This window comes from Sceloporus undulatus, chromosome 9, assembly GCF_019175285.1.
Source record: "Sceloporus undulatus isolate JIND9_A2432 ecotype Alabama chromosome 9, SceUnd_v1.1, whole genome shotgun sequence".
Classification (NCBI taxonomy): domain Eukaryota; kingdom Metazoa; phylum Chordata; class Lepidosauria; order Squamata; family Phrynosomatidae; genus Sceloporus; species Sceloporus undulatus.
The window spans coordinates 1,185,434-1,213,099 of record NC_056530.1 but is presented as its reverse complement, the minus strand read 5'-3'; the positions used below and the strand labels follow the sequence as shown (position 1 = coordinate 1,213,099).

The 27,666-nt window shown below is 44.4% G+C and overlaps 1 protein-coding gene and 1 long non-coding RNA gene across 5 annotated transcripts in view; one reads left to right on the top strand and one right to left on the bottom strand.

The window, feature by feature from the left end:
- ARID1A (AT-rich interaction domain 1A) overlaps window positions 1-27,666 on the top strand; it is a 124,122-nt gene that overhangs the window by 19,373 nt on the left and 77,083 nt on the right. The window contains exon 1 of one of the 4 annotated variants that reach the window (XM_042439302.1): window positions 20,306-22,140. The exons of the other annotated variants lie outside the window; for them this stretch is intronic. Within the exon in view, the coding sequence (XP_042295236.1) occupies window positions 20,800-22,140 (1,341 nt within the window). The 5' untranslated portion in view covers window positions 20,306-20,799. Of the gene's footprint in view, window positions 1-20,305; window positions 22,141-27,666 lie in introns of those variants that run through there. 4 annotated transcript variants of the gene reach the window in all.
- On the bottom strand, window positions 11,190-21,997 carry LOC121915258. Its single transcript, XR_006100678.1, has 3 exons — window positions 21,876-21,997; window positions 13,420-13,484; window positions 11,190-11,976 (listed from the first exon to the last, which is right to left on the bottom strand). It is a non-coding gene; the product is annotated as an uncharacterized LOC121915258 (long non-coding RNA).

Here is a 27,666-nt window from a genome sequence, read left to right as displayed (position 1 = left end):
ATTTCATAAATCTCTCTTTCACACTGCATAATTATAGCACATGTATACATCTTTGAATGCCATGGCTCCATCATATGGAATCTTGAGATCTGTGGTTTTGAGAGGCATTTAGATTTATCTGCCAGAGCTCTAGCGTCTCACCAAACTGCAAATTCCAAGATTCAGTGGAAGCAGCCAAGATAAGTTAAGTGGTCTCAAAGTGCTACAGTTGTGTGCAGTGAAAGAGCCAGAGGTAAAGTCCCCCCATTCCAGACTTTCATACCAAAATCTAAGTTGTATAATCCCAAATCGTTACATTTCACAGAACACTATATAAAAATATTACATCATGCTAATGATTTAGGAGCTAAAACCTTGTGTAAGGAAGGATAGTTTAACCCTAGCCATGCTTGCTCATTTTGTTCTGAAACCATTTTTATGTTTGCTGCTTGTTGGATCCCAGAAGATATTCTGACTGAGATGATAATAGTCTTGACGGCCATTTTCTCCAGAGGACTGATGGCACCAGTTGAACAAAGTACTTTGATTCTCATATCTAGTGATTTCCCCTTACAGAATCTCATATATGACATTTGTATCACCTGAGCAAGTGTGGTCATTGATAGAAAACACATTTAGCAAGGTGTTACTGTAGTTGCTGTTCTAGGATATTGACTTGGCCCTCTTATCCTTGTCTTAACATTTTGTGTGTGCATACTTTCAGTTTACATGTCCTTAGAGCCTTTATCTATACACACCAACTTTTATAACAAAACTTTCCACCTTCAAATAATAGGCTTTAAGAATGAAGAAAATGATGGATGTTTAACTAACATGTACTTACAGAAGACCTAACAGATCTAGTATAGTAGGAAATGCCACTATAAATCCTCAGTTCTGATCCATTTATGAACGTTTCCTGTTTGAATGCAAGTGCATGCTGCTATAACACAGTCCTAAAAATGTTAATTCAGAAGTAGGTCCTGATGAATTTAGTGGCATTTATTTTATATTAAGTAAGCACACAGTTACGGTACCAATGAAATAAAGCAGGATTTCTCTTCATAGTAATACTCCATTCCTATTAGCTCCTTGTCCATATTTTCTGTCTGCTTCATTTTGTTTGGAAAATGGTAGTGTAGAATGTGTTTGGTGTAACCTTAATCCTGACCAGCATCTGGGCTCTGTTTAAAAAAAGAAGCTTCTAACAGAGGCTTCTGTATACATCTGCATGCCTAAAGCCTGAAATATTTAAATGCAAAAGAAAAGAATGTTTTATTTTGTTATAAAACAAATAATATAGTCAGATTCGATTATCTTATTGTAGTAATTTGTATGAGTTATGACTGGTGTGTTGATATAATTCCCCTTGCCGATCACATCAGGGGTTAAAAAAATGGGCATTTCCAGATGCGGTGCTGATTGCGGTCCTTTGCATATTAAGACCCATTGAAGACAGATTAAATTCTTTTCCAGTGAAGGTGCACAGGATTGCACTGGTCACTTCATCTTTTTACACAAGTTCTTTGGCATTGTTTTCCTTTGCTTCATTCTTTAGATCCTTTGTTACATGCCCCTAAGTTTTACCCTTGACCTATCCATGGATCATATCAAAATCCATAATTTTGGCCCAAAAATCTGTCCTTCATTTATACATGAGGTTGACTTATCGTTGTGTATATAGGTTAAGCTGAAGGGCTTTGAACACTTTAAAAGTGGTGTGTGTGTTTGTGTGCATGCACACCTTCAGTTTCCCTGTTGACTTGTGGTGACCCCATGAATTTTATAGGGGTTTCTTAGGCAAAGAATACTCAGTAGTGTATACATTAGTATTATTTGCAGACCAGCAACTTACGAAGCACCAAACGTGCATTTGATGTTCATTTATGGTATAGCATCCAGACATTGTTCTAAAGGAAGTTGTTCTGTTTTATTGCTATGAGATACAATTCTTCCCTATTTAGCAGGGAAGTGTGATTTGAAGTGCTGTCTAGAAAGTGTCTGTGCAAATGTTATGAACACTATAATGTATAATGTACCAATATTGATGATGAATAACACAGTTTCTCCTACTGAGAATCTAAATGGGGACTTCCATTAGTATTCACACTAAAGGCAAATGTGGAAAAGGAAGCCTCTTGACTATTTTGCATCTCTCCCACAACAATGTGCCTTCATACACCTCACAACATACACTCTGTCCTCAACATATCTTCTGCAAGATCATAGCCCAACTTGAACGGGCTATAATCTTACAGAATGGCAGAAAGTTCTGATATAAAGTTTCCAAAGAACAAGATAGAAAATTAAATAAATTTCAGTGTTCATGAGGACTGAACAAGTGAAATGCAATAACTGGCATGCTTTGAACTTATCATCTGGATAAGCTCTGTTGAGGGCACTCCTGTACTTATATTATGCCAAGACTGAAGTTCTTCAGTTAATTTTATTACTGTATTATTATCATTATTATTCCACCACTACACTGGTGGAATGGTGGTTGTTATCTTGTATATTTCATGTCCATCAGCCCAAAAGGGGGAGGGCAAAACACAAAGGTAGAAAATAGAAATATGACAAAATTGTAGCATTCATGAAGAAGTGTGCTGTGATTATGCTTGTATGTATCCTATGTGCAGAAACAGTTACTTAACTCACAAAGAGAAGGATATATTTTAGCACATACTGTAACCCTGTGTCACCATGTCTGCTCTGCCACTAGCTACAACAAGCAGCTGATGTGGGTGTCACAATGAGCAGCAACTACTTATTTTATTATTGTTGGATCTTTAAGGCCAAGAAAGGGACAAATGCTTGTGGAATTACCCACCTCAAGTGTAATGACAACTAGGGGCTTCCATGTCAGTGGGGGAGTGAAGCCACTCTAGGCTTTTGACTTAATGTTACTGTAGCTGTTGTGTTGATAGTGCTCAACATTCAGACTAAACTCTGGGCCAGATTCACTGCCCCATACATGAAAGCTATCAGCAGCCACTGCCTACGTGTCAAAATAACTTGACTTACTGTTAGTACCATGCATCTCAACTCGAAAGAAGGGCTTTATTTGATACTCTACCTCACATTGAAATATATGCACCAACCCATTATTGTGCTGATCTAGAATGATAGCCAAGTCAACCTCCTCCAGGAGAAATTACAGTGAACATACTAGATACCAGTGGAAAAGGCCATTATTTACTCGACTTGCCACTTGTGGCTACAGCAGGGCTGGGAAACCTGTGACCTCCACTTGTTGGATTTCAGCTTCCACAATCACTGGTTATTGACTATGCTGTCTGGGACTGATGTGACTTAGACTTCTACTGCTAAAGGCAGGTCAAGAAATACTTCCAAACAGTGTATTTGATCTTTGAGGACAGTGACACTGGTAAATCAGTATTTCTCAGCTGATGCCCTCCAGGTATGATTCACTTGCTTTGAACTATCATTAACCAACCAGCATGGGCAAGTACACGCAAGAGATTGCTGGCCAAACTAGCTGGGAAATATTGAGAGGTACAGTCCCTTATGTGTGGCAAAGGTAGTTCAGGACCACCAAAATAGTTTCCATTTGTCTTTTCATCTTAACTTGTTTCATCTGCCACTGCAGACGCATTGTTAAGAACCCCGTTCCTTGGATTGTCAGGCTTTGTTGGCCAATTCAGGCCTATATATTTTTAGCTTTGATGGTTGTTGGTGGTGCTGGCATCTGAAGCTGCACTTACTCTTCAGGCTATTTCTTCTTCTTTCATGAAGTGCATTACATGTGGCACTAGGATCCCAAAACAGGATGGATACTTTAAGTGCCTTGTATGCCTTGGCAAAGCTGATGTAGCCTCTTGTGCCCAATGTGCCATCTTTATGCCTTAGTCCAGATGGAATAGAGCGTTGTGTTTGAAAGCACTCTTGTACGAATGGCCCCTCAGGCCTTACATACCATTTACTCAGCCTTTGGGATAGGTCAGTATGGAACCAACATAGAGCATCAACATTGAAGTCGGTCTCCACTTCAACCTCCATCCTGTCTTCTTCTTCGTGGTCTCTGCGAATCATACAAATGAGTTTCACTGCGCCTGCGCAGTGCTGCTCGGAACCTACTGGAATCACTGGGCAGAGTTAACTCTGCAACATATTGAAACTTTTTGGGTTACTGTCAAGATCATCTCTTTACAAGAGCCTTCCTCTTCTGCTCAGTCAACCCCTAGTGCACTGAAGGCCACAGGATCCACTACCTCCAGAAGTCCTTCCTCCTCAGGTGTTGGAGTTCTCATGTTACTCCGAATCTGTCAAGGTGGTTTCAGCCATTTGCCCACACACTGAAAATGTGTTGGAGGATGAGATTCTGGATCCTTCCCCTATAGTGCAGGTCTTGATTACACTTCTCCTGGACAGCCCCCTTCTTCAGGTATGTCTGCAGCTAAACCTTAAGCTCCCCTACCATCTTTACCACATGCGTGGTAACATCAGTCTCGATCTGGGCCATCTACTACTACTGATTTTGACTCGTCCTTGAGTTTAAGGCACAATTCCAGGGGACATCATCAGTCTCAACACTCTCGGTATTGTGGCCATTAGTATCATAGGCATCATTAGAGGAGTCATTTGAGATCAAGACTCCCTCATGAAGTGGCTCACCATCCCAAGGGATGTTCAGTGCTCTCTGAGGTGGTGGTTGAATGCAGCCAATGTCCACAGCAGGATGCTCTTGTTTCCTCATCCTCAGGCACTTGTCACAAGGGATGTTTCAACAATGGTATGGAGAACCATCTTGATAACTTCTTCGTGCAAGGTCACTGGAGGAAAAAGTCTTCCCAGATGAATGCCCTGGAATTGTTAACAGTGCAGAAGGCATTCTGTTCCTTTGAAATTCTCTTGCAAGACAAAGAAGTGCTGACCAACAACACTATGGTCATTTACTACGTCAACAAGCAAGGAGGTACGCAATGCATGTTGCTTCTTTGGCTTATGCAACAACTCTGGGACTGGTGTATTGACAGGAACATCATAGTCATGGTGGTCCATCTCCTCGCAAACGAGAACATCCTCACAGACATGCTGATCAGGATATCAAATTTGTCAAATGAATGGATGCTTCAACCTGACATCTTGATATTGAACGTCCATCATTGGGGCACTCTAATTCTAGACTTCTCCATGTCAGAGGTGAATGCTCAGTGTGGAGAGTTTTGCTCCCAGACACATCATGGAAGGTCACATGGAGATGCCTTCTTTTTTCATTGGGGAGGTGTCACTGTGTACGCTTTTTGTCTCTTCCCTCAACTAATGAGGATAATAGCCAAATTCTACTGGGACAGAGCAACTTGCATACTGATTACACTGTGGTGACCCCAGCAGCCATGGTTTGTTCTTTTCCTTCATCTGTCTTGAGTGGTCTACATTTAACTTCCATGTAAAGTGGATCTCCTTATCCTGTACTGAGGCCAGGTCAGTCATCCCAACCTTGACACCCTCAAATTCATGGCATGGAGGATTATTCGGTAAGTTATCACAGCCATTCACCTATCCTCCACCAGATACTTGTACTCTACCAAGTGAAGGACATTTCAGGACTTACTGGCATTACTTCACATCTCTTTCAAAGCTGATATCAAACATGTTCTGGATTTCCTTCTTACATTGTCTTTCAGGGGCTTGTCACTGTCACTGATCTGGCGTTACCTCACAACAATTTCTGTGAACTTTCAGCTGCTCAGGAAGTCTTCCTGCTTCCTTGATCCTCTTGTGAAGATGTTCTTGAAAGGGTATAAGAACCTCCATCCTCCAATGTTGGGCTCAACGATACATTGGAGCCTGGATATCCTCTTGGCCTAGCTTTGTGGGAAGCCATTTGAGCCTATGGTTTCCTGCAATCCCCAGTTCCTGCTTTGACCGTTTTTCTGATCATGAGCATGTGTGCCAGATGGGCTGGGCCTCTGTGTGTGGACCATTCAGAACTTCCATTCTTCCATCACGATCGAGTTGCGCTGAGGCTTGACATTGCCTTTCTGCTGAAGATAGTGTCTGCCTTGTCAACCAGGTCATTATACTCCCAGCTTTCAAGCAGAACCCGACTTTTGCATTTGAGAGGAGGCTGCACTGTCTTGATATGCAGAGGGCCTTGGCTTTCTACATTAACAAGATGGCACCTTTTCTGACTTCACAAAAGATCTTTGTCTGATACTCTTCACCGAAGAAAATTGCCTTCATTATAGTGCATCTCAACATGGATGGTGTCAACCATCTATTTCACCTATGAACTGGCTCAAAAGGACCCTATGGCTCGAATTTGAGCCCATTGTATGTGGGCTACTGCCATGTCTTCAGCTTTCCTGACCACTTGAGGACATTTGTCTGGTGGCTACTTGGTCGCAGCCAATTACTTTTATCTCTTACTATGTTGTAGCTTCGAGTTCTCAAGCTCACACTGCTTTCGATAGGTCTGTACTTCTTTCTTCCATTACTTGATTGTAGTATTACCCTTCCTTCAGGGTAATTCTGCCTTCTGCGCTTTGATTCTGTATTGTGTACTGATGTTTCCGATCTCTGTTATCTGAAACTTGTTATGTACTGATATTGCCTTGCATTAGTATCGGGGTGTTATGCTTATGTTTGATGTTTCACGTTTGTTTCATGTTCAGTAAACTTCTCTTTTATTTGCAAGGACATTCATGCCTCCTTCTTGTGTGGCTTGCTAGTCTCTCATTTGTATGAGTCGCAGAGGAGGATGGAGGACAGGTTGCATACCTGTAACTATAGTTCTTCAAGTGGACATCTGTGAACCCACACAACCTCACCCATCCTTCCCTTGTCATGTCCTGCCTGTCCTTTGGATTGCTGCATCCGTATGCAATAGAACTGGCGGATTTGCTGGGAGGCCCTTTACAAAGAGGCACTGGAGGTGGGCAGTGCTACTACCAAAAAGTTTATGTAATACCCTAGAAGGTTCTGATTTATGCCCTGGCACAGGCTGTATGAGTTCACAGATGACCACATGAAGAACTAGTTACAGATATGCAATCTGTCCTTTCTGTTCTATTTCACCTTTACTTCAGGAACAATAATAGCATATTTTTTTGCTTTATATGTTGATGATATGTCAATAATTATACAATATACAGCATTTTAAAGCGTTAAAACTAAAAATCTATTGGCTTTATTCCCATGGCTTCTGATTCCCAACACACCTTGGTTTGCTCTTGTTATCCATTGTCCAAGTCTGACTTTCAATTTCCTATTGTAGTTCAATGAGCCATTCTTGTGTAATTAAAAAAATCAGGGCCAGCCAAAGGCATTTTGATGCCTGAGGCAGAAGAAATTATACATAGTACTACCTTCATCCAGTAAAGTTGGTTTTGCATTTAAGAAAGATCATTTTAAAGTGCCTCTCCCCCTCCCTTGCATAAAATATAATTATAAAAAATTACATTACTAACAATTAATTGGCCTTCCATGGCACCTAAAATTTGCATCATAAGACAGCTGCCTTGCTGTGCTTAATGGTAGAGCAAGTCCTCTTTTTCTGTTTTTTTAAAATTCGTTTTAAATAGACATTCAGTTATTAATGTTTTTAATCCAATTCCTTATTTCAGGGAACTAGGAAATAGTTAATTGTGGATTTTTGTTTGGAGGACAAAATTTTTATTCCTTTTAAAGGCCTGAAATTTATATGCTAAAACGAGGCACTGTTCAGCAGACCAGCCTATCACTTTCCTTCTAAGAATCTGTTCCATGACCATCACATAAAATATTGTGAAGAACTTCCAACAGGAAATTATTTTCAGCCAAAATTTGCTAGGGTTTAGTCCCAGAAACTGTTTTCAATTTGAAGGCTCAATCTCTGAAGATGCAAAGTGAGATATTTAATGCATTGATTTGCATAGGGGTATCTCCAGCTGACATATAATGCTATATACCAATGTGATGATGTAGTGTAGTGGCTAGACTGGGTATGGAAAACTGGCATCATATCCCCACTCAGACATGCAATTAACTACAGGGCATTGGGGTTAATATCTTAGCCTAACCCACCTCACAGATTGATTGTGAGGATAAAATAAGAATAACCTATGTATTATAAGCATTAACTCTTTGGAGAGAGAGTAGAGAATAAATATGCTATAAAACTCTGCTTTGTAAGTATTAGTATCAAGAATTAAATTATATAGGGAGGATGGGTGGAGGATGGGACCCTGAAGGGCAGACTCCTTGGCATCCCGATTTGTGGAAAATCAGAGAACACAACATTTACTTCTGTGGAAGTGGCAAGGAACTATTTAGTTAGAGGCATCACAGATATTTGTTATGTTCTCCAGCTGGTTGTTAGTTTCAAAGATGCTAGACGTAACTGTTTTGTAACTGCAACTTCTTAATCTAATACCCTGGAGAAGTGACCCAAACGGTATAATTCCTTACTATCCTGATGTAATTCTTCTTATTTAGATGACAACCTTCCTCTTTATAAACCCCTTCTTTCCATTCTCATTCATGTCCTACTCGCTCACTGTGCTTTTGGGATTTCCTATTTCCCATAGGAAGGATGGAAAGGACTCTGGTGAAAGTCAAAGTTGGATAAAGGGGCAAAAGCGGCCGCTTGGTGACATCCAGCCCTGTTGCCAACCAGGGCTGCCCAGAAAGAAGGGGTGATCGCAGATACTCAACAATTACTCGAGGGTGTGGGAAAGGGAGAAGATCCCTTAACCTTTTAAAAAAATATCTTACATAATTTTAGCTATCTTTGGCTGATAGAAAAGACAGTGGGTTTTGAAAGCAATTATATTTTACAACTTGCCAAATAATGAAATCACCACAGTGTGTGCTTTTGTTACATTTTGTTATAGAGACTGGCAAACATGGGATCACTCTGAATGTGCAACTTGGAAAGGTTACTTTTTAGACAACAACACTTAGGTTTCCTTAGCCAACATGGTTGGTGGTTCTATGTTGCCTCTCAAAAGTAACTTTTCCAAGCTCTGCCATATGTGTGTGGAATAACATACAGTAATTCCTGTATACGTTTCAAATATTGGGAAAAGACACAGTAGCTCTCACAGGGTGGGGACTGTGCCCTACCCAGATGTGTTTGAACTGTAACTTCCAACATCCTTGGGCCAGCATAGCTAATGGCAAAGAATTCTGGGATTTGCTGTCCAATAGACCCTGAAGGGCCACAAAATTCGCACCCCCTAAACGCAAATGGTTTGGCCTTTCATAAAGCTTCAGATACAATTGTGTACTCTTTTTTCCTGTAGAACTAGTAGCTTTTTCTCCTGTGTTTATTCCATACTACATAAACATATTTGCTTTCAGAAGGCTGAAGTGATGTTTGGTGCTCCTGTTCTGTTGCATGTATGGGTATAACCTTAGTTTTAAAAAGTAGATGTGTTCCTAAGCATTCACTTTAACAGAAACTTTGGTACCAGAGGCAGAAAAGAAATAACCAGAAAGATTATGCATCCTGGGGAAGGGGACTGAAGTCTACAAAAGCTCATGGCTGCCAACTTCTTTATTTCAATTAGTCTCAAAGGTGCTACAAGATCTCTCTACATATTGTTTTCAGTAGACTTTTTATTCAGAACTAAAGATACAAACATGTGAAATTAAACAACCAAGTTGACCATTGAATGAGTAAACAAAAACATTAGCTCTTCTAGAGATCACTTCAACTCAAAGCTTCTTCAAAGATGAATCCAGGAATGATTTTTTTTTGTTCCTTTTTACCAGCCCTCCACTTTTCTAATCATTTCCATACATGTGGCCATGTATATGTGTGATTGAAAAATGTGTGTGCAATGAAACACAATCAGTGTTGTTTATGAGAGCACAGTATCAGTGTGGGGCTGGGCTTTTTCCACATTGTCTTCTGTTCAGTTGGATCTGTTTATACAGTGTTCCAAAAGCAACGCTCGAGAAGGAAGCAAAGTGAGCCAACCTGCTGGTGTCCAGATCAGATACTGAGCTAACAATAAGTGTCGGAGGAGAACGGGATACTGTGGCATAAGATCATCCTGCATCCCGCATCCCATTCCCTAACTGCTTCTATTAATGTGGGGAGCAGAACTTTTCTGGTATTGCAGGAAGACCTGTGCCCCCCCCCCCAAAAGGACTGATTTGAGCTGTGGTGCTGGAGAAGAGTGCTGAAGATCCCATGGACAGCCAAAAGGACAAACAAATGGGTCCTAGAGTAGATCAAGCCAGAAATCTCCCTGGAAACCAAAATGACAAAACTTAGGCTGTCGTACTTTGGACATATCATGAGAAGGAAGGACTCACTAGAAAAAACAATAATGCTGGGAAAGGTGGAGGGAAGTAGAAAAGGAAGAAGGTTGCATGCTAGATGGATGGAGGTTATTAAGGAGGTCACAAGTATGAGTTTGCAAGAACTAAGCAGAGCAGTGGAGGACAGAGGGTCTTGTAGATACATCCTCCACAGGGTTGCCATGGGTTGAGATTGGCTCGAGGGTGGTTAACAACAACAACAACAACAACAACAAATTGATGCAAAGGTATTTTGTTCAATAATTGCCACCCTGAGGTTGAATGTAGACCTCAATAATTTGTAAGATGTAAGTACTCCTTTATTTTTTAACTGTAAACTGTAAGTATTCCTTTATATATATATATTTTTACTGTAACTTCTTAAGGTTCTATAAGACAGTTTGTTCTTTTTGCTACAACAGACTAGTAGGCTATCTCTACCCCATCCCAAAATGTATCTCCTTTTTTTTTTTTCTTGTGGTAAATTTTATAGTGTAAACATTTGGGTCAGGAACAACATATAATGCAAATGCACAATTTGTAAAGCACACTTCATGCTCATGGTACCTATGATTAATGCCATACATAAGCAATACATTAGAGCAGGCTTTCTCATCCAGAGCTCCCCAGAACCCTAGGCTCTGTGAGAGGTCACTAGGAATTACATGAGAGATTGTGATTAAAAACAAACAAACTTTTTTGAGCTACAAATATAATTGTTATGCAGGAGTTCTCTGGGACCTCCTTCCAGAGGAAGTAGTGCGACATAGGATCCTCTGGGGCACTGTGGGAAACGTTTTACTAGTGGCTAGTAGCTGCATCATGTGGGCAACCCAAGGTGGGTGACAATCCCATGGGACAGAACCACTTGATTCTGGCAGTTGCTTAAGATGACTGCATTCTGATGCCAGCCAAGCCTTTGCGATGGTTCCAGTTTCTAACAAGTTGAAATCCAGGGACAGCTTTAAATAAGTCTAAACTTGAAGGCCAAGCTTTAGAAAACATTTTCTATCTGATGATAAATGGATGTTAATTAATGTTGGCTGAAACCTATCTCAAAGAAGCTAAGAGGCCATTCTAAACTCTTAATGAGAGTTCTCAAAATGAAATACAGTAGTGGAATTCCTGATCTGGGCAATGGTTTCATAAACCTTCAGCCAGCGTTCTAGTACATAAATCTTCTCGTCTATTAAAGTACCGTCAGCATTAGGAAAAAGATGATATCTAGGGACAATGCATGTGTGTGTGTGTGTGTGTGTGTGTAGACACTGGTAATAAAGGAAAAATTATCTTTAATTCATTCAGCCTAGATGTACTTTTATCATTCAGAATATCTCTCAGGTCTGATCTTGGTTCCATGTTTTCTATTCTGCTCGAGTTTCCCATACTGTGAAATGTCAGACTTGCCCCTTCTCCCCATTCTCCTTCATTCTAGATCTAGTTACTGAACAACCACACACACACTTGTTCATTGATATTATTAGTATGCTAAATTAAAACATCAGAACTATGTAGAGGTCAGAAAACCAGCACATTCAAAGAAGAAGAAGAAGAAGGTCTCGCACTCTTGGCACAGTGGCTGTTCTCTTACTTTCCAAGCTCCTTTCAGTTTGCATTCCCCTTCTGAGCCCCTGCAGGTCGAGAATTATATTACAGGAACTGAATGTGCCCTGCTGCCGCAGGCTCCTCTTCCGTCTTTCTCTGTGCAGCTCTAGTTCATGTTTTGCAGTTCACAGGCAAGGGCTGGTAAAATAATAGATTTCCTTGACTCAGTCCACTTTCTTGTCTTTTAATATGCAGCCCAAAGTTTGTGGAACTCACTGTACAATCATAGTCAAACCTCAGTGCCCAGGCTTAGCAGCCTCCTGGGGCCTTCTCTTGTTGCATTCCCCCCCAAAACAGGTTCACTTTAATGGGCATCATGTTGGCAGTTTAAAAATCCATGCCATTCTTTGAGCATTGCAGCTTGTGCTCAGCAAATGGATTGCTACCTTATGCTTAACTCCACATCAGTGTTCACTGTGAACATTTTCTCACCATGTTTCTCTCCCCGCACCCAGCCCCATTGTGTCAGTGCTGGGTGTGGGGCAGAGCTGGTTGGAACTTAGCAACAATGTCAGCCCAAGTATTGCAGCTGCTGTTGTCCAATCAAGAGCTCAGCACACTCCATATTATTTGGGAATGATTTTGATAATAGTCTAACCTTGGGAGGATGGGATGCAGGAATATAATACTTTCTAATTTAAAACAGCAGAGGGATGATACGCAAAAGAAAGGGCAAAAGTGTCAGCGCAAGCCTAACAGGCTGCGTATTTACCATTCTTGTCTCAAAACTACTTAGATTGATAAAGTAGCCCAACCTTCTCTAGACTCCATTCCACATTTTGTTATTGACTGTATTAATTATAAATAATAGATGGGTCTCCTGTTCTTGGTTTTGTGGTGTCTCCCAGTGCTGTGCATTTGAGTAAGAACAAGGGAAGCACTCCCTTTGCTTCAGTGTGTGCATTTCCCTCCCTCCTCCTTTTCTTTCCTTCTTTGCTCTTGCTTTCAACCTTGGGAACATTTATTGCTGAAATTTCACCCTGTTCCTGTAGAAAACTCCACTCCAGGTTTGCAGACTGTTGAGAGCCAGGGATAATGATAAGGGATGGATGTGTGTGTGTGTGTGTGTATGTGTGTGTGTGTGTTCAGGCAGGCGCACATGCGCACTGCATGAGGAAGAGCGCGTGTCCCAATCCCGTTTCCATGTCAACGATTCAGTCCACATTTGCCATTGCACAGTTGGCAAAACGTGTTTTATGGGAGAAACCCTATTCCTCTCTGCTTTAGCACCCTAATCTATACCAGGTTTCCTAAACTGCCTTGGTGCTATGTTAAATGGCAGGACCACTTTCATGAAACTCCACTTAATAGGAGCCAACCTAGTGGTGGTGGCCTGCACTGCCATCTGGGAGACTTAAGCTAACTGAACCGTGGTATCAAAGCAAGTAGGAGCTGGCACTGGTTGTGGAGGCCATGTGCTCAGTACCTAGTAAAAAGAGAAGCGAGAGAGAGAAGCACAGCCACACGAATGAGAAAACTATCCTGTTAACAGAGGAGGAGCTGGCTCATTCCAGCTCCCACACCTCATCCACTTTCAAGCTTCTAGTCAGTACATTTTGTTGATTTAACTGGAATACTTACATGCCAACTTTAATCAGAACTGACTCCATTGCAGTTTCCAGCAGTGTAAAACTACCAGCATGCAGCTGAAATACAACATACCAAGAGAGTCATAGCTTAACAACAACAACAAAAAAGCACACAAAAGAGGCCAGGTTACATTTCTAATATCTCCCACCCATATTGGAGACTACTGGTCTTAAACTGGTGGGTTATGGTCCACTCCTGGGCTTGAGCCTAACCTAAGCTCGGTTGAACCAGGAGCACTACCAACATACAAATATATCTTTAAAAATAAACGAATGGGTCTGCAAATAAATACATATGGAGGAAAGATTAAATGGACCTGTAACCCAACTTGGTGTATAGGATCATAGAATCATAGTGTTGGAAGAGACACAAGGGCCATCCAGTCAAACCCCCAAATGTAGCTTCTTTCTCCCACAAGACAAAGCAAACCAAAAACAGTGTGGTAGAATTGCTGGTATCAGATTAGTAGTCGAGAAACCTTGATTGAAATACCATCTCAGCTGGGAATTCACTGTGTCACCTTGGACGAGTTACTGTTTGGGTCTAGCCTGGTGCAGGGGCAGGTGGTTCTTCCATTGTTAACTGCCTTCAAGTTTACTTTGACCTATAGCGACCCTATGAATTGAGAGACTTCCAAGTCATCCTGTCCTCTATTACCTGCTCAGGTCTTACAGACTCATGGCCCTGACTTCCCTGACTGAATCTGTCTATCTGGTATTCACTCTTCTTCTTTTCCTGCTCTTTACCAAGCATTATCATCTTTTCTAGTGAGCCCTTTCTTCTTGTGATATGGCCAAAGTACAACATCCTCAGTTTAGTTAGCTTTGCTTCTGGGGAGAGTTCAGGCCTGATTTGTTCTAAGACCCATCAATTTGTCTTTTTAACAGTTCAGGGTATTTACAGAATTCTTCTCCAGCACTACATCTCAAATGAGTTTATTTTCTTCCCATCGGCTTTTTTCACTGTCCAGCTTTCACAACCATACATTGAAGTATCCTAGGTGGTGAAACATTTAAAATTATCCACACCTAGAACTTTTTATATCTACTTTGTTTCCATTCCCTTGGTCAATTTGCCTGTCTCTTTTCTTTTAATGCATAAACTGTGTATCTAAAGCTCAATGGCAATTTTAAGTGACTGCAATGCAAGAAATTTGGAGACAGGAGGAAATTTTCCCTAACATTGCCTGTCCTTTGTCACTACTGCACCCAGATCTATTCTCATTCTCATTCTCTCACAGAGCGCTTTCAACATTTACAAAAGTTTAAGGCTTTCATGGCCAGCATCCATAGTTTTTTGGGGGGGTTTTTTGGGCTATGTGACCATGTTCTAGAAGAGTTTCTTCCTGACGTTTCGCCAGCATCTGTGGCTGCCATCTTGAGAGAATTACAAGAGTTTGTTGCCCATGCGCCTCGTGTGAATCAGCCTGGTGCTTTTTAATGCTTTTCCTCCACTTATCATCCTTGCCCCTTACTCTATGCAGGCTCATCTCCACTTCCAGCGTCTCCCTTTTGGGCTCACCCTTCTCTCCTAGAATTGACTGTTGTGAATAAACCTTTTCCAGTTTTACAAAAGCCTCTCTGTTCCCTTGTCTTATGTTAGTCTCCACAGTCCAACCCCAGTGCTGTTCACCAGCTTTTTCCCCTCTCTACAACTTTAGCCTTGTTACCAGCACTATGATCCTAACAGAACTGCCCCAAGATATTAGGCTCAGAAAGAACAGCAAAGTATGCCTCCTCTCCTTCCCCTTCCAGCCAAGGTTAGACATGGTATTCTGGAGCCTGAACAGTGGTATCCCACAACTGTCTCTTCTTGATTAATATAACTGCCTGACCCAAATAAATGACAATATGCTTTTCTGGACAGGATCTAGCATTCTGATTGTACCATTGTGATAGCTTGCATCAAGGTAGGAAGTTTCAGTGGCCTTAAACAAAGTTGTTGGCCAGTCCTTCTTAAGCGGATGTGGGAGGTTGGTAGGTTTTTCCCCCCTCAGTGTGCCAGGTACCAGCACCATATCTATACCCACTGACTACAAGTGTTTCTTTCTTTCATGGAAACACTCCGCAGATGAACAGCTAAGACTAGCAGCTAAGACTGGCACTAGTCCATGGACCACCACTTTCAGAAGCCAATAGGGAAATTAAATAGTAATACGTAGAATCATGTGTCCATCATTTAGACTGAGCATACATCCTTAGTGATAAAATATACAGTAACTGTTCTTGAGGTCTATTCTTTAATCTTTCACAGCTCAGTAAGCTTTCTGAAGTGCAAATAAATTATTTTCTAGTGCCCACAAATATTTGTTGTGTGATGCACTGTTTAAGTCAGAGGTGGCCAACTTGTAGCCCTCTCAATATTTTACTGTGGTTCCCATCATTCCTCACAATAGATTATGCTCACCAGGGCCGGCAGGAGGTGTAGTCAAACAATATGTGGCATTCACATATTCCTCATCCCTCATTTCAAACCTTCCAGCGTTTCACAGAACCTGAAACATGCCATCAATCTTCAAGGACGAAAGCAGAGATGGGAATTGTGTATCCCTGTAAAAGCTGAATTGCAGCCCCCATTATTCCTTAACATTGGCTACGTTGGCTAAGGCTGCTGGGAGTGGCAGGCCAACAACATCTGGAGGGCTATGTGATTCTGATCCCTGAGCTAGAATTTGTTTCTGCATTTTGTCTACTCTCTAAATCTGATAAACAGTTTTTGATGGAAGACTGATTCCTAGGGTAGCACAAAAGTTACATTTGCTACAAAGATAAGATACAAAGAGATTTGTGTTTCTGTGTATTTGTGACTGGCAGTTTCTTCAGCTGTCTGCCACCGTGTTGATATTTCATATGCTCCAACTGACTTGATCTAGCAGGGACAATTACAGTTAACCCTCTGCTGTCCCACTTTCTCAGCTGCTTTTATAATGCCCCGCATTCTTTTTCCTCCTCCCACATTCCACCTGTATTCTTAGCTTACTTCAATTGCTGCAAACAAAGTTCAGACCAAAAAAGGTAGTTTGTACTCAACTAACTCAGTTGGAAGGAGAGAAGTAGATGGAGTCTTGCCCTTCCAAGTTCATTTACTGCTGGGCTTTCCTAAATTAAGTATATACAGTACATTCCAGGATTTCATTAAAATAGTTGCTTGTATGTTCTTCCTCATTAATAACTTTTGCCCTCTTGTTGCCTGGCCATAACTTTTGACAATACAGTGGAACCTTGCCATAGGCGGGCGCGCCATAGGCGGCCTTGAGCATACGTGCTCAAGCCGCGGTGCACGCGCAGGGTGGAAGGGGTGGCGCGTCACATTCAGTTGAATGGGTGCGTGCACCCGTTGCGCCCCGCGAACCTCCGCGCTGCCGTGCACGAGCCCCTTTGTTTACAATGGGGCTCGAGCATAGGCGGAAATCGCCATATGTGGCGGGATCCGGAATGGATCCCCCGCGTATGGCGAGGTTCCACTGTACTCTGATATTGGTCAGTCACATCTCTCTGTTTTCATCTGTGAAATGTTGAATGGCGTATCTGCAAAATGAGGCCTTGAAAGGAACAAAGCTGGTATGGAATAGGCCTGCCACCTAGTTAAATCATTCCTAGTTCTTGGCTAATGCCTCTGTCATTGCCCACCATCCCTGTGTCCATATCAATGTCTACTATCCATGATGGCTTCATTTTACTTCTAGGATGCCTTTGCATATCACTTACTGGCAAAATAACAGTGACAGAAGCTAGTGTCCTCATGTCCTGTGGGTTTATGTTCAGCCACCATAAATGTTCAGATACTGGACTAGATGATGGAGCTTTGGTCTGATATCTAATAGGACTCTGCTTATATTCTTAGACTTTATTACATTTAAAAACATGTTTATTTTTAAGTGGATGAGCACTCCTTTGCTGTTCTTCTCAAGCATGTGATTTGTCATGAAGCTACGTGAAAACCATTGCAAATGACTAGAAAGTATCCATCATTTCCCTTCCTGCAATGATGCTGGTGTGTTTCTTTTTTAGTTTTTAAAGACCACGCAGTCCCATTATTGCTGGAGTTGGAGTGACCGTCTTCTTTGAATACAACATAATGGCCCATTAAATTGAAATGAACAGAAGGCACATGAAAATTCAAGATACGGTGTACAGTTGTACAGATGTTGGTCTACTGAAATTGAAAAAGAGAAAAAGAAAAAGGGTGGTCATTCAGACTCGACACTTAAAAAAGGGGACACTTGTGTTAGATGATTAAAAGGTTATAGGTTCAAGAATAGTTGAATCTTTGAGATTATTGGCCAGCTTTATGGTATACCAAATACGTTAACAGTACAACACAAAGGTTAAGTGTAATTTACTAGTACCTAACTGTAGGATGAACTTCTAGGAACAGCTGAGGAGAAAACCATTAACAGAATTGGTTGAGCATGTAAGGGATGCTCACTACATTTTGCCTATCACACTTAAGGCACAGTACATGTTAGACATTCTACTTTAGCCATACATTGTTTGTGGCTGAAATCATATCTTGTTTTTCTTGTTTCTAAACTCCCAAAAAGATTGTACCAAGAAAACCCTGTGGATAGGGTTACCTTAAAGGTAAAGGTTTCCCGTTGACATGAATATCTAGCCACAACTAACCATAGGGTTACCTTAGGGTCATCCTAAGTTGGAAACGACTTGAAGGTACAACAACACACCAACAGTTTATCTCCCATCTCTTTCATAACCTTCTATTTTATGCTGGGCAGTTGAGGGAAAAGGACAGGGAGAAGCCACATTTCTCAGTTCAAATGTAAGGACAAGCCATGGTTGAAACATTCTAGAGTTCATAGTTTTTGTGGGTTTGGGGCATGTTCTAGAAGAGTCTATTCCTGACGTAAAGTCGAAGGCTTTCATGGCCGGCATCCATCGTTTTTTGTGGGTTTTTCAGGCTCTGTAGCCATGTTCTAGAAGAGTTAATTCCTGATGTTTGGCCAGCATCTCTGGCTGGCATCTTCGGAGACATCTTCTGTGCCAGCCACAGATGCTGGGGACATGTCTTCGGCTTCCCATACTCCTCCTTATTTTGGCATCTGGCTGGCCAGCAAACCATGGTTTGTATTAATCTGAACCACAAACCAGAATACGACAGACTACAACCAGTTTACCATTATATGTGAGCGTTGTATGTTGTGTGAACATTATACATGTGTGAAAATGGCTCACTGTTCCTTTGAAGTCCTTTCTGGGGATGGCCATGATTGAAAGGGATTTGTAGAGGGCTAAGGAAACGTTTAAGGAGATCTGATGGATGGATCGTCTTCTCCTGTTACATTTCACGTCCGTTTCTGCTTAAGGCTTGGCTAGATACCTTGGTGCTGCATGGTTCATGTTGGTCATTTTATACTTGCTTGCGCCATCTTTAGAGGAGAAATTTAAAGGGGCTTCAGGGCCAGGCGGGAGATTTGGAGTGTCCTGAAAAGGCCAGCAAAAGGTATCATTGTTGAATTTCTGTGGCAAGAGATGAGGAAGGAAAGGGCCGTGGGGGGTTTTGGTCTTTCAATGCCAAATAGGACTGGTGTCAGCATACTGTGTGCCATTTGCTACTGCGAACATGGAGAGAAATTTCGGGGGAGCGTTGGATATAAAGGCTCATAGTTGCTGATGGTTAGTTAGTAGACAGACTAGCATGGCTATCTCTTTGAATTCTACCATGATGGTTAGTTCGTTGAAGAAAGATGAGCGCACAGTATAGCCCAAGATATGGCAAAGACTTGAGAGGCAATGAAGCTTATTTAGTTTATAAAATAAGCCACACTGTACACATAGTAACTTTAAAGTAGCGTGTGAACTGCGGTTTGGGGTAGTGGAGCAGCATTTGCTCTTCAGAGCGCATTGTGTCTTTGGTCTAGCCCTGAAACTCTTGATTCCTAGGCTTGGATGGAGCAACAGACTGGGGCTGTCTAAGGCCAGAGAGGGATGATGATGATGGTGATGATGAGCCATTTGTCACCTCTGGATTCCTTGGGTGGAAACACTCAGGACACTCAGCAGTGGGAGCCCTCCTCCTCCTCCTCTGAGGAGCCCAGGCTTAGAAGGGCTCCCTTGCAGACATCTATGGCCCCATCCACACTGGAGAAAGAAATGACCTGCTTTGACACCTCTTTCTCTGCTCTGGCTCAGTGCTGTGGGATTCTGGGATTTGGAGGTTGTTGAGGCATTCAGCCTGGCCTTTCAGAGCGCCACTTTCACTGCCTTGGCTCAGTGCTATGGAATTCTGGGTACTGGAGTTTGCGGTGGCCCCAGAGTGAAGAACCCCAGTTCCTGGAATCCCATAACACTGAGCCAGGGCAGTGAAAGCGGTGTCAAACCGGATTATTTATCCAGTGTGGATTCTGCCTATGTAAAACACACCAGTTTCATAACTATCTGTCTAGATAGATAGTTATAGGAGTAGCCTTGTTGCCCTTTAAAGCCGGCGGCGTGGAAGTTGTGATCTCTCTTCCTTCCCTTCCTTTTCCTCCTTCCTTCCTTCAAGGCCGGCCGGGGGAGCCTTTGTGCTCCGCAGAGGGAGGGAGAGGCTCCGGTCCTTTCCCAAGTGGCGGGAATCCCTCGCGACGCCTCTCTCTTCCTTCCTCCCCAAACTTCTCAGGCAGAGAGAGACAGCAGCAGCAGCAGCTTCCTTTTGTGGCTCCCTCCCTCCCTCCTTCCCTGGCTCCGTTCCCGAGAGGAGGAGGGGAAGGGAGATCCAGTCCGGGTCTTGCCTGCGCCCGGGCAGCCTCTCCATCTCCTCGGCTCGGGCTCCGGCGTCCAGGGCCTCCTTTGTCAGGAGGGGGAGGAGGAGGAGAGGCGCTCTCTCTCTGGCTGTCTGGCTCCGCTCCGCTCCATCCGGACTCCAGTCCGGGTTTGGCATGCTGCCGGGGGCGCTGGGTAAAGATGGCAGTGCTGAGCCTCGTGTCGGAGTGAGCAGGAGAGAGCCGGAGAGGCGCCGCTGCCGCCGCCGAGTCGCCTTTGGCCCCGAGAAGAGGGGAGGCTCCCCCGGGTCCTTGCTCTCGGGCCCCTTCCCTCCTCGCCCCTGCTGCTCCTGCTCCCAGGCCGGGCTCCCTTCCTGCCCCCTCCCCCTCTCCCCTCCTCCTCCTCCTCCTCCTTTCCTCCTCCTCCTCCTCTTCTCTCTCCTCCTCCTCCTCCCTTCTTTCTTCGCCGACTGCAACCGAGGAGGCAGGCGGCAGAGTGGGGCCAGGCCCCTCGGAGCCGCTTGGGCAGGAATGAGAGCCCCTTGTCCCGCTTGAGCCCAGAAGAGGAGGAAGGAAGGAAGGAAGGAAGGAGGAGGAGAAGGACCGGTAAGGCCTTGTGCCGGCAGGCCGGCCGAGGAGGCGGAGGCGGAGGCGGACTGGAGGGGGGGATCATGGCCGCTCAGGTGGCCAACAACGCCGCCAACGCCAACCCCGCCGGCAGCCTGGGCGCTCCCCCGGTGCCCTCCTCCGAGTTGAAGAAAGCCGAGCAGCAGCAGCAGCAAAGGGACTGTGCGCCGGAGGAAGCGGCGGCCACGGAGGCCTCGTCGGACCGCAGCCTCGGAGAGAAGCCGTCGGAGGGCGAAGGGGTTGCTGCTCAGCCGGCGCCGCCGGGGAAGGAGCTGCAGGACGGGCCCGGCGGCGAGAGCAATGGCGGGGGCGCCGGGGAGGCCGAGCTGAAGAGCCCCAACGGCAACCCGGGGCCTAGGCCTTTATCCGCGCTGAACAATAACCTCCCGGAGCCCGGAGGAGGAGGAGGAGGGAACGGCAGCAATAGCAGCAGCAGCAGCAGCAGCGACGGGGTGGGGACGCCTCCGCAGCAGCAGCAGCCTCAGCCTCCTTCTCAGCCGCCGCCTCCGCCGCCCTCGCTGTCCCACCCGGCTTCCTCCTCCTCCTCCTCCGCGGCCTCGGCCTTGCCCCCTCCGGGCTACGGCTTCGGGCAGCCCTACGGCCGAGGAGGGGCCCTCGCGGCAGCCGCCGCCGCCGCTGCTGCTGCTGCCGCGGCGGCTTTCCACCAACATGGCGGACAACAAAGCCCTGGCATGGCAGCGCTGCAGAGCGGGGGCCTGGAGCAGACCTACCCGGTGCCCTCCGCTGGGGCCCCCGGCCCTCCTCCTCCTCCCCCACAGAACTCCCACGGAGGAGGGGGCGCCGAGCACGGCTTCCCCAACCACCAGTACAACAACTACTACCCGGCCTCCTCTGCCTCGGCCGCCTCCTCGGGGGCGCGCGGCACTGTCGTCGGCGCTGCCTACCAGCCTCCCGCCCCGCAGGCCTACGCCCTGAGCTCCCCTCGCAGCCCCGCGCAGGCCGGGGTCAAGCCCCCCGGGGCCGCCTTCCAACAGCAGCAGCAGCAGCAGCAACGCTTCGTGGGCATGGGGCCTTCTTCCTCCTCGTCCTCCTCCTCCTCGTCGTCGTCCTCCTCCACCCCGCAGCCCACCTCCACCCCGACGCTGAACCAGCTGCTCACCTCGCCCAGCTCCGCCCGGGGCTACCAGGGCTACCCAGGGGCCGACTACGGGAGCGGGGCCCAGGACGGAGGAGCCAAGGCCCCGACGGCAGCAGCGGCATCAGCGGTGGACCTTGCTTCCCAGTATCCGGGGGCCTCTGGCCAGGGCTGGGCGGCAGCGGCAGCGGCGGCCGCCGGAGGGCAACAAAGGAGCCACCACGCGCCCATGAGCCCCGGGAGCAGCGGGGCAGGAGCCGGAGGGCAGCCGCTCGCCAGGAGCCAGCAGGTAAAGAGGGAAGGGACGGGGCTGGGCCCTTGGAGGCCCTCTATGGGCCCGGGAGGCCCTCGGTGGCGCGGGGCTGGCCCTGGGCTCCTGGCGAGGGAGGCTGCCATTGTCTGCCTCTTTCCTCTCTGCCTCTCTAAAATGGCTGCCTTGCCTTCCTCTCCCAGCCTTTTGTGCTCAGCTCTGGAGGAGAGAGAGGAAGGGCAGCCGCGGGGAGAGCCCTGCCTGGGTCCGGGCGAAGAGGCTGGGGAAGAGGGGCTCTGGGGGCATCTCTGGGGGCGGGAGGGGTCGGGGGCCCAGGCAGGTCCAGGGCGAGGGGCGGGTGGGTGGCTGCTCCCTTTGTCAGCCAAGGGGCTGGGGGGAGGGGGGCTTGGGGGGGGGTGCCCCACTCTTCCCGGCGGGGCCTCCGTGGGGCAAGGCGAGGGCGGGCGAGGGACCCTTCTGCCCGGCCTGCTCTGTCCCTGGCTGGCCGGAGCCATTTTCTCTGAGCAGCCCTTCTGGCTTGCCTGCCCTCCTCCCCTCGGAAGAGGCTGGTAAACAGTCGGGCGATCGGAGCAGTGAGTGCAGATTGCTTTGGTTTGGGATTTGAATTATGGAGGTAAAATCCTTCTGTCAAAGCCAGGAGACAGTTGGTCTTAGGTTGACATCCTATCTGTGATCTGATTGGCTCCCCATCTCCTGCTCTTGGCCATTTATAATTGCCTCTGATGTAATGGTACAACAATCCTGATGAGCTCATAAACTTTTACACTCTGCCTCTTCCTCCTCACCAGACAAGGACCCAGCAGCAGCAGCTCCCACTTGGATGCTCCCCGGCCTTAAAACTGGGCATTAAAGGAATTAAAAGCACGTTACATTTCGGAGCCCAAATTGGCTGTGACCTTGAGGAGGAGGAGGAGGAGGAGGTTCAGCAGGAGCCAGATCCACAGACAGCCTCCTTCCCATCCTTGCTTTGTGCCTGGAACAAAAGAGGCAGCCAGGGCATCCTCTGGCACCTTGGGCTTATTTGGCTGGCTTAGCCTTAGGCAGCCTAGAGCAGGTTCTCTAGGGCCCCCAAAGGCAACAACGGGGCCCTTTTTCTCTTGGTCTTGAGACTTTTCCTGAAGGATCGCTGATTTATCTCAAGTTTGTCAGGGTTCCTCTCTTTCCAGCAAGGCTTGACCCTACATTTGGAAACCTGAGCTGCAGAAACATAGTACACACATTACACATCTTCTTTAAATGTTGCCACCTGGACACTCCTTTGTGTTTTAGACGGCGATTAAATGGGACACTTCTCATAAAGGGGAAAGAGGTGAAACATTTTAATATAAAGCCAGTTAATTTGAAATACACATTTGCTGTAACAATAAGGGGTCTGGAAATTAGGGGTATTTATCTGATGGAGTTGATATTGATCAGCACATATATACTTATGTAACAGTACTGGGTAAAGAATAAAGGGATCTAACACCTATGGGTTATTTTATGTGATGGAGATAATATTGGTCAGCAAGTCTACACCTTAACTACCTTTGGAATATAAAATAGCTGTGTTTAAAAGAAAGAGTACTAACAAAGACATAGTTGCATTTTGGTCACTTACAGTGGTTTTATATATCAAACATCCCTGGAGATATCTCATGGGTTTTCTATGTTCTGCCAGACTCCTATGTATTCTAGGCCAGGACTTGTGATACCGCACTATTTCGTTCCTCTGTACTGTATCTTATCACCAGAAGCTGTTCAGTCACCAAACTGAATCAAAGTGGCTATATTCCGAATCAGTGTGTTTTCCTTCCATTTCTATTTCCAGGCCCACTTCTGTTTTAATATTATCTGCAATGCTGTCCCTATGTACAGCAGGAACAATAAGAGAGGCCTCTGCCCCAAGGAGTTTGCAGTTCTGGCCTACGAAATTGAGAGGAGGCAATGGAAGGATAATGGCTGTTGAACTAATTCTGCTATAGTTGGTTTCTAGAGTCTCTTTCACCCTTTTTCTCAACACAGGTGCAACAATGATCTATGTACGCAGGCATATAGTTTAGCAATATTCTCACACTGCCAGGTCATCTAAGTCAGGGACACTCCACAGGAACAGCTATCTGATTGATGTATGCTTAGTTCAGTTACCTATTACACTTGTAATTATACAAAGTCTCTTGGGTGCAAACAGTATCCTTACAAAAATGGAAAGACTTGAAGAAGCGCTCCTTATTGATTCACACATCATGTTGCAGGCCTCATGACGTTACATTAACTTGGATTACCCTGTAGCAGTATTGTATCCTGTTTATGGTTAAAGCTAGTTATAGTGTCCTACTTTCTGAGTGAGGGAATGGTAACTACGTTGCAGTCCGTTAACATAGCATAGGTAGTACAGGGTGTCCAAAAAGTACAGTTGAAATTGTGAATATACCTTTTGGACACCTTGTATATGTGTTGAAATCGGTAAGTAAAATTGGCTCTTTAATACAGACATTACTTCTTTTTAATTCAGACATTATTAGAGTTTTGTAATATTTTGGTTCAAAGTTGACAAGTGAAACTTCCTGTGGATCTTACGCTCCAGGTGTTAAGGTTGTGGAGTGAAGAATGCAGAAATGAAATACGTTAATTCCTGTTTCTTTTAGTATTCTGTTTTATTATAGGGTTCCCACTGCTACATTTGACAGACCGTGGCCTGTTACAGACTGCCAAAATAAAGCTGCTTCAGGTCTCTTTGGAGGTATGCTATTTAAATGATGCATGCATCCCAATAATCCGGAAGCTGCACCAAAGCTTCACTTTGATGCTTAGGAATGGAGTGTGGCTTTGGTGCGACCTCCGGACTCTTAGGACCCATGCATCATTTAAACAGCATACCTCCAAAGAGACCTGAAGCAGCTTTATCTTGGCAGTCTGTAGCAGGCCTATATTCTTAAACAAAGTTATAAGGGAGTAAGGCCCAAAGAATGAGTGCAATTTCATAACTATGTTAACTCAGAAGGTTTGTGCTGATCATTTGTAGTCCACCTTTCTGACTTCAAATAGGCCAAGGCTGATCCCTTTTGGGCCACTATCCCAGCAGTATGTTACCATTTGTTATCTGTTCAATATCTTAGGAAGAGGTAACTATATCTTTGAAGTAAACCAACAGAACTTTAAAAATGTAGCTTACAAAATCACTGCAGCTTTGAAGAAGAACCTTTTCAGGGATATCATACTGTAATATTTGTCGATTTTTAGGATAAATGAGATACTTCTTTGCGTATTATGACACTTCTGACCTGAAAACATCAAACTGTGTAAAGAACACAGTTTCTGGTTTGGAGCACAGGGTGGAAATTGAGAATTGTTTATCAATTCTGAGAGGCTGGCTTAGCATTTGTAGGGCATCTAGGGGGAAAACATGGAAATTGGGGATGGCACTGCAATAGCCATGTAGTGAAAAGGAGCCTACTCTAGCTTGGACCATCTAATATCTTGAAGTACAAATCCCAGCAGCAATAGCCAAAATAGCCAATAGTCAGGGTCTGCTACCCCTTAGGTTTATGCTCTCTGTATAGTTTAATAGGGGAATTCAAATGGATCTCCCCAAACTAATGGTTAGATTTTCAGTTAATAGTCAGCGGGTATATTTGGAAGTTGGCTTAAGTTTCTGCTCTTGTCAAACATTTTGTGTAGGTTTCTGTTTGTCATGGTTTTTTTTTTATAAAGTGGCAAGATGTATTTTGGCCTCCACTTTCTATTCACATGTTGAGGGTGAGGCTAAAGTTAACCTAGTGATAAACTAAGTTTTGGGATATTAGGATGTGACATTCAGACTACGTTAATACCGACTCTGTGCTGCCAATGAGTTGTGATAACTTTGGAATCAAAAATTGTGCCAAACTACTCTTTTGTTACTCATTTCCACTGCTTTGGATTTTACCTGCATACTGCTTGGAAAGTGGCATCACTGCTGCTGGACTTAAGAGGTGTTTGTATGACTTAATGGGTTTATATAACTATGTTTAATGGGCTCAGTTTTGTACAGGAGATGGTTCTGAACAGGTGAATATTTGGTGTTCACCTTTCTATGGACATGAACAGTGCGGAGCAATGTATATCTAAGTTTCCATCTTGTTTAAATATTTTGAAACTTGAAAAGAAAGAAGGTGCTTGATGAAATTTGACTGTTCTTGATGTCCCAGTGATCATGTTGTCTATGGAATATATATAGCTTACGTTATAAAGACATAGCCGTATTAGTCTGGAAAATCAGTATAGAAAAGGATCTTGTGTAGCACCTTTGTGACTAACTGAAAGAAAGAAGCTGGTAGTATGAACTTTCATAGACTTTAGTCTACTTCCCCATGCATCTGAGGAAGTAGGTTCAAATCTATGAAAGCTCATGCTACCAGCTTCTTTCTTTCAGTTAGTCTCAAAGGTGCCACAAGATCCCTTTGCAAAGCTTACCTTAGTTTATAATGATATGAGGCTATGTGTACTGAAGCATGGGAGCTATTCTGCCCTAGGATTTTTAAAACTAAAATTGGAGAAGACAAATATCCATTTCAGGAAAATTATTTGAGATCCCTGAGGATAGAATTAGAGTTTAGGATGCCTGGTATTAAAAGACAGTGATTAAACATATATTGAGAAAATAGCATTGTTTTGTAGAATTATCCAAGTCATTTTGCCCCTGGGATTGTCAGTTCAAGACCTCAGTTGGAAATAAGAAAGAGATAGTGAGTGTAGTGATTTGAGCCCTGGACTACCACTCTGGAGACCAGGGTTCGAATCCCTGTTCAGTCATAGAAACTCACTGTGAGACCTTGGGCAAGTCACACTCTCTCAGCCTCAGAGGGAAGGCAAATAGCCTCTGAATGAATCTTGCCAAGAAAACCCTGTAATAGATACACCGGGTTTCCCTAGTCACAAACAGCTTGAAGGCACATAACAGCCACATGCCTTCAATTTGGTGAACTGTTTTACAGGGACAAATGTCTTCTATGGAGTGTTGGACAATTTCTCCAGCATCTAGAGTTCTATATATGGAATACTACATGTTTGGAGAATAGCATCCAGTGTACAGTTCTTGCAGCATGTTGTAGCTTGTCATTTTCATGAAGGAGTTTAATATCCTGGACACATTCAAAATACCACACTCTACATTCAGATTTGACGTTAAACACGCTTTGTAAAGCAAAATTGGGAGTTTCCTAGAAAAGTATTGTTTGGCGACTTAATTGCTCCCTTTAAAGCAAGTCAGTGTTTCATTGTTTTGTATTACCAATCTGCACACTCTGTGTGTTTTCCATTTTTCTTTATTGGAGGCTAACCTATGTCTGTCCCGCAAAGAAAAGTGGGTTATACGTTTTATTAAAACCATGATTTGGTGCTGCATGTGAACGCATCACATACTGTTGAACCAGACCAATCATTCACTGCAAATTGAGTTGAAGCTGATTCTCAAATCATTGTTTGCTAATTGTGGCTTGTTGCCTCTGAAGTCACAAACCACAGTTCTGCTTCTAGGCTGCTGCACTTGCAGAAAGGAGTTACTTTTGGAGCTTAGGAAATGGG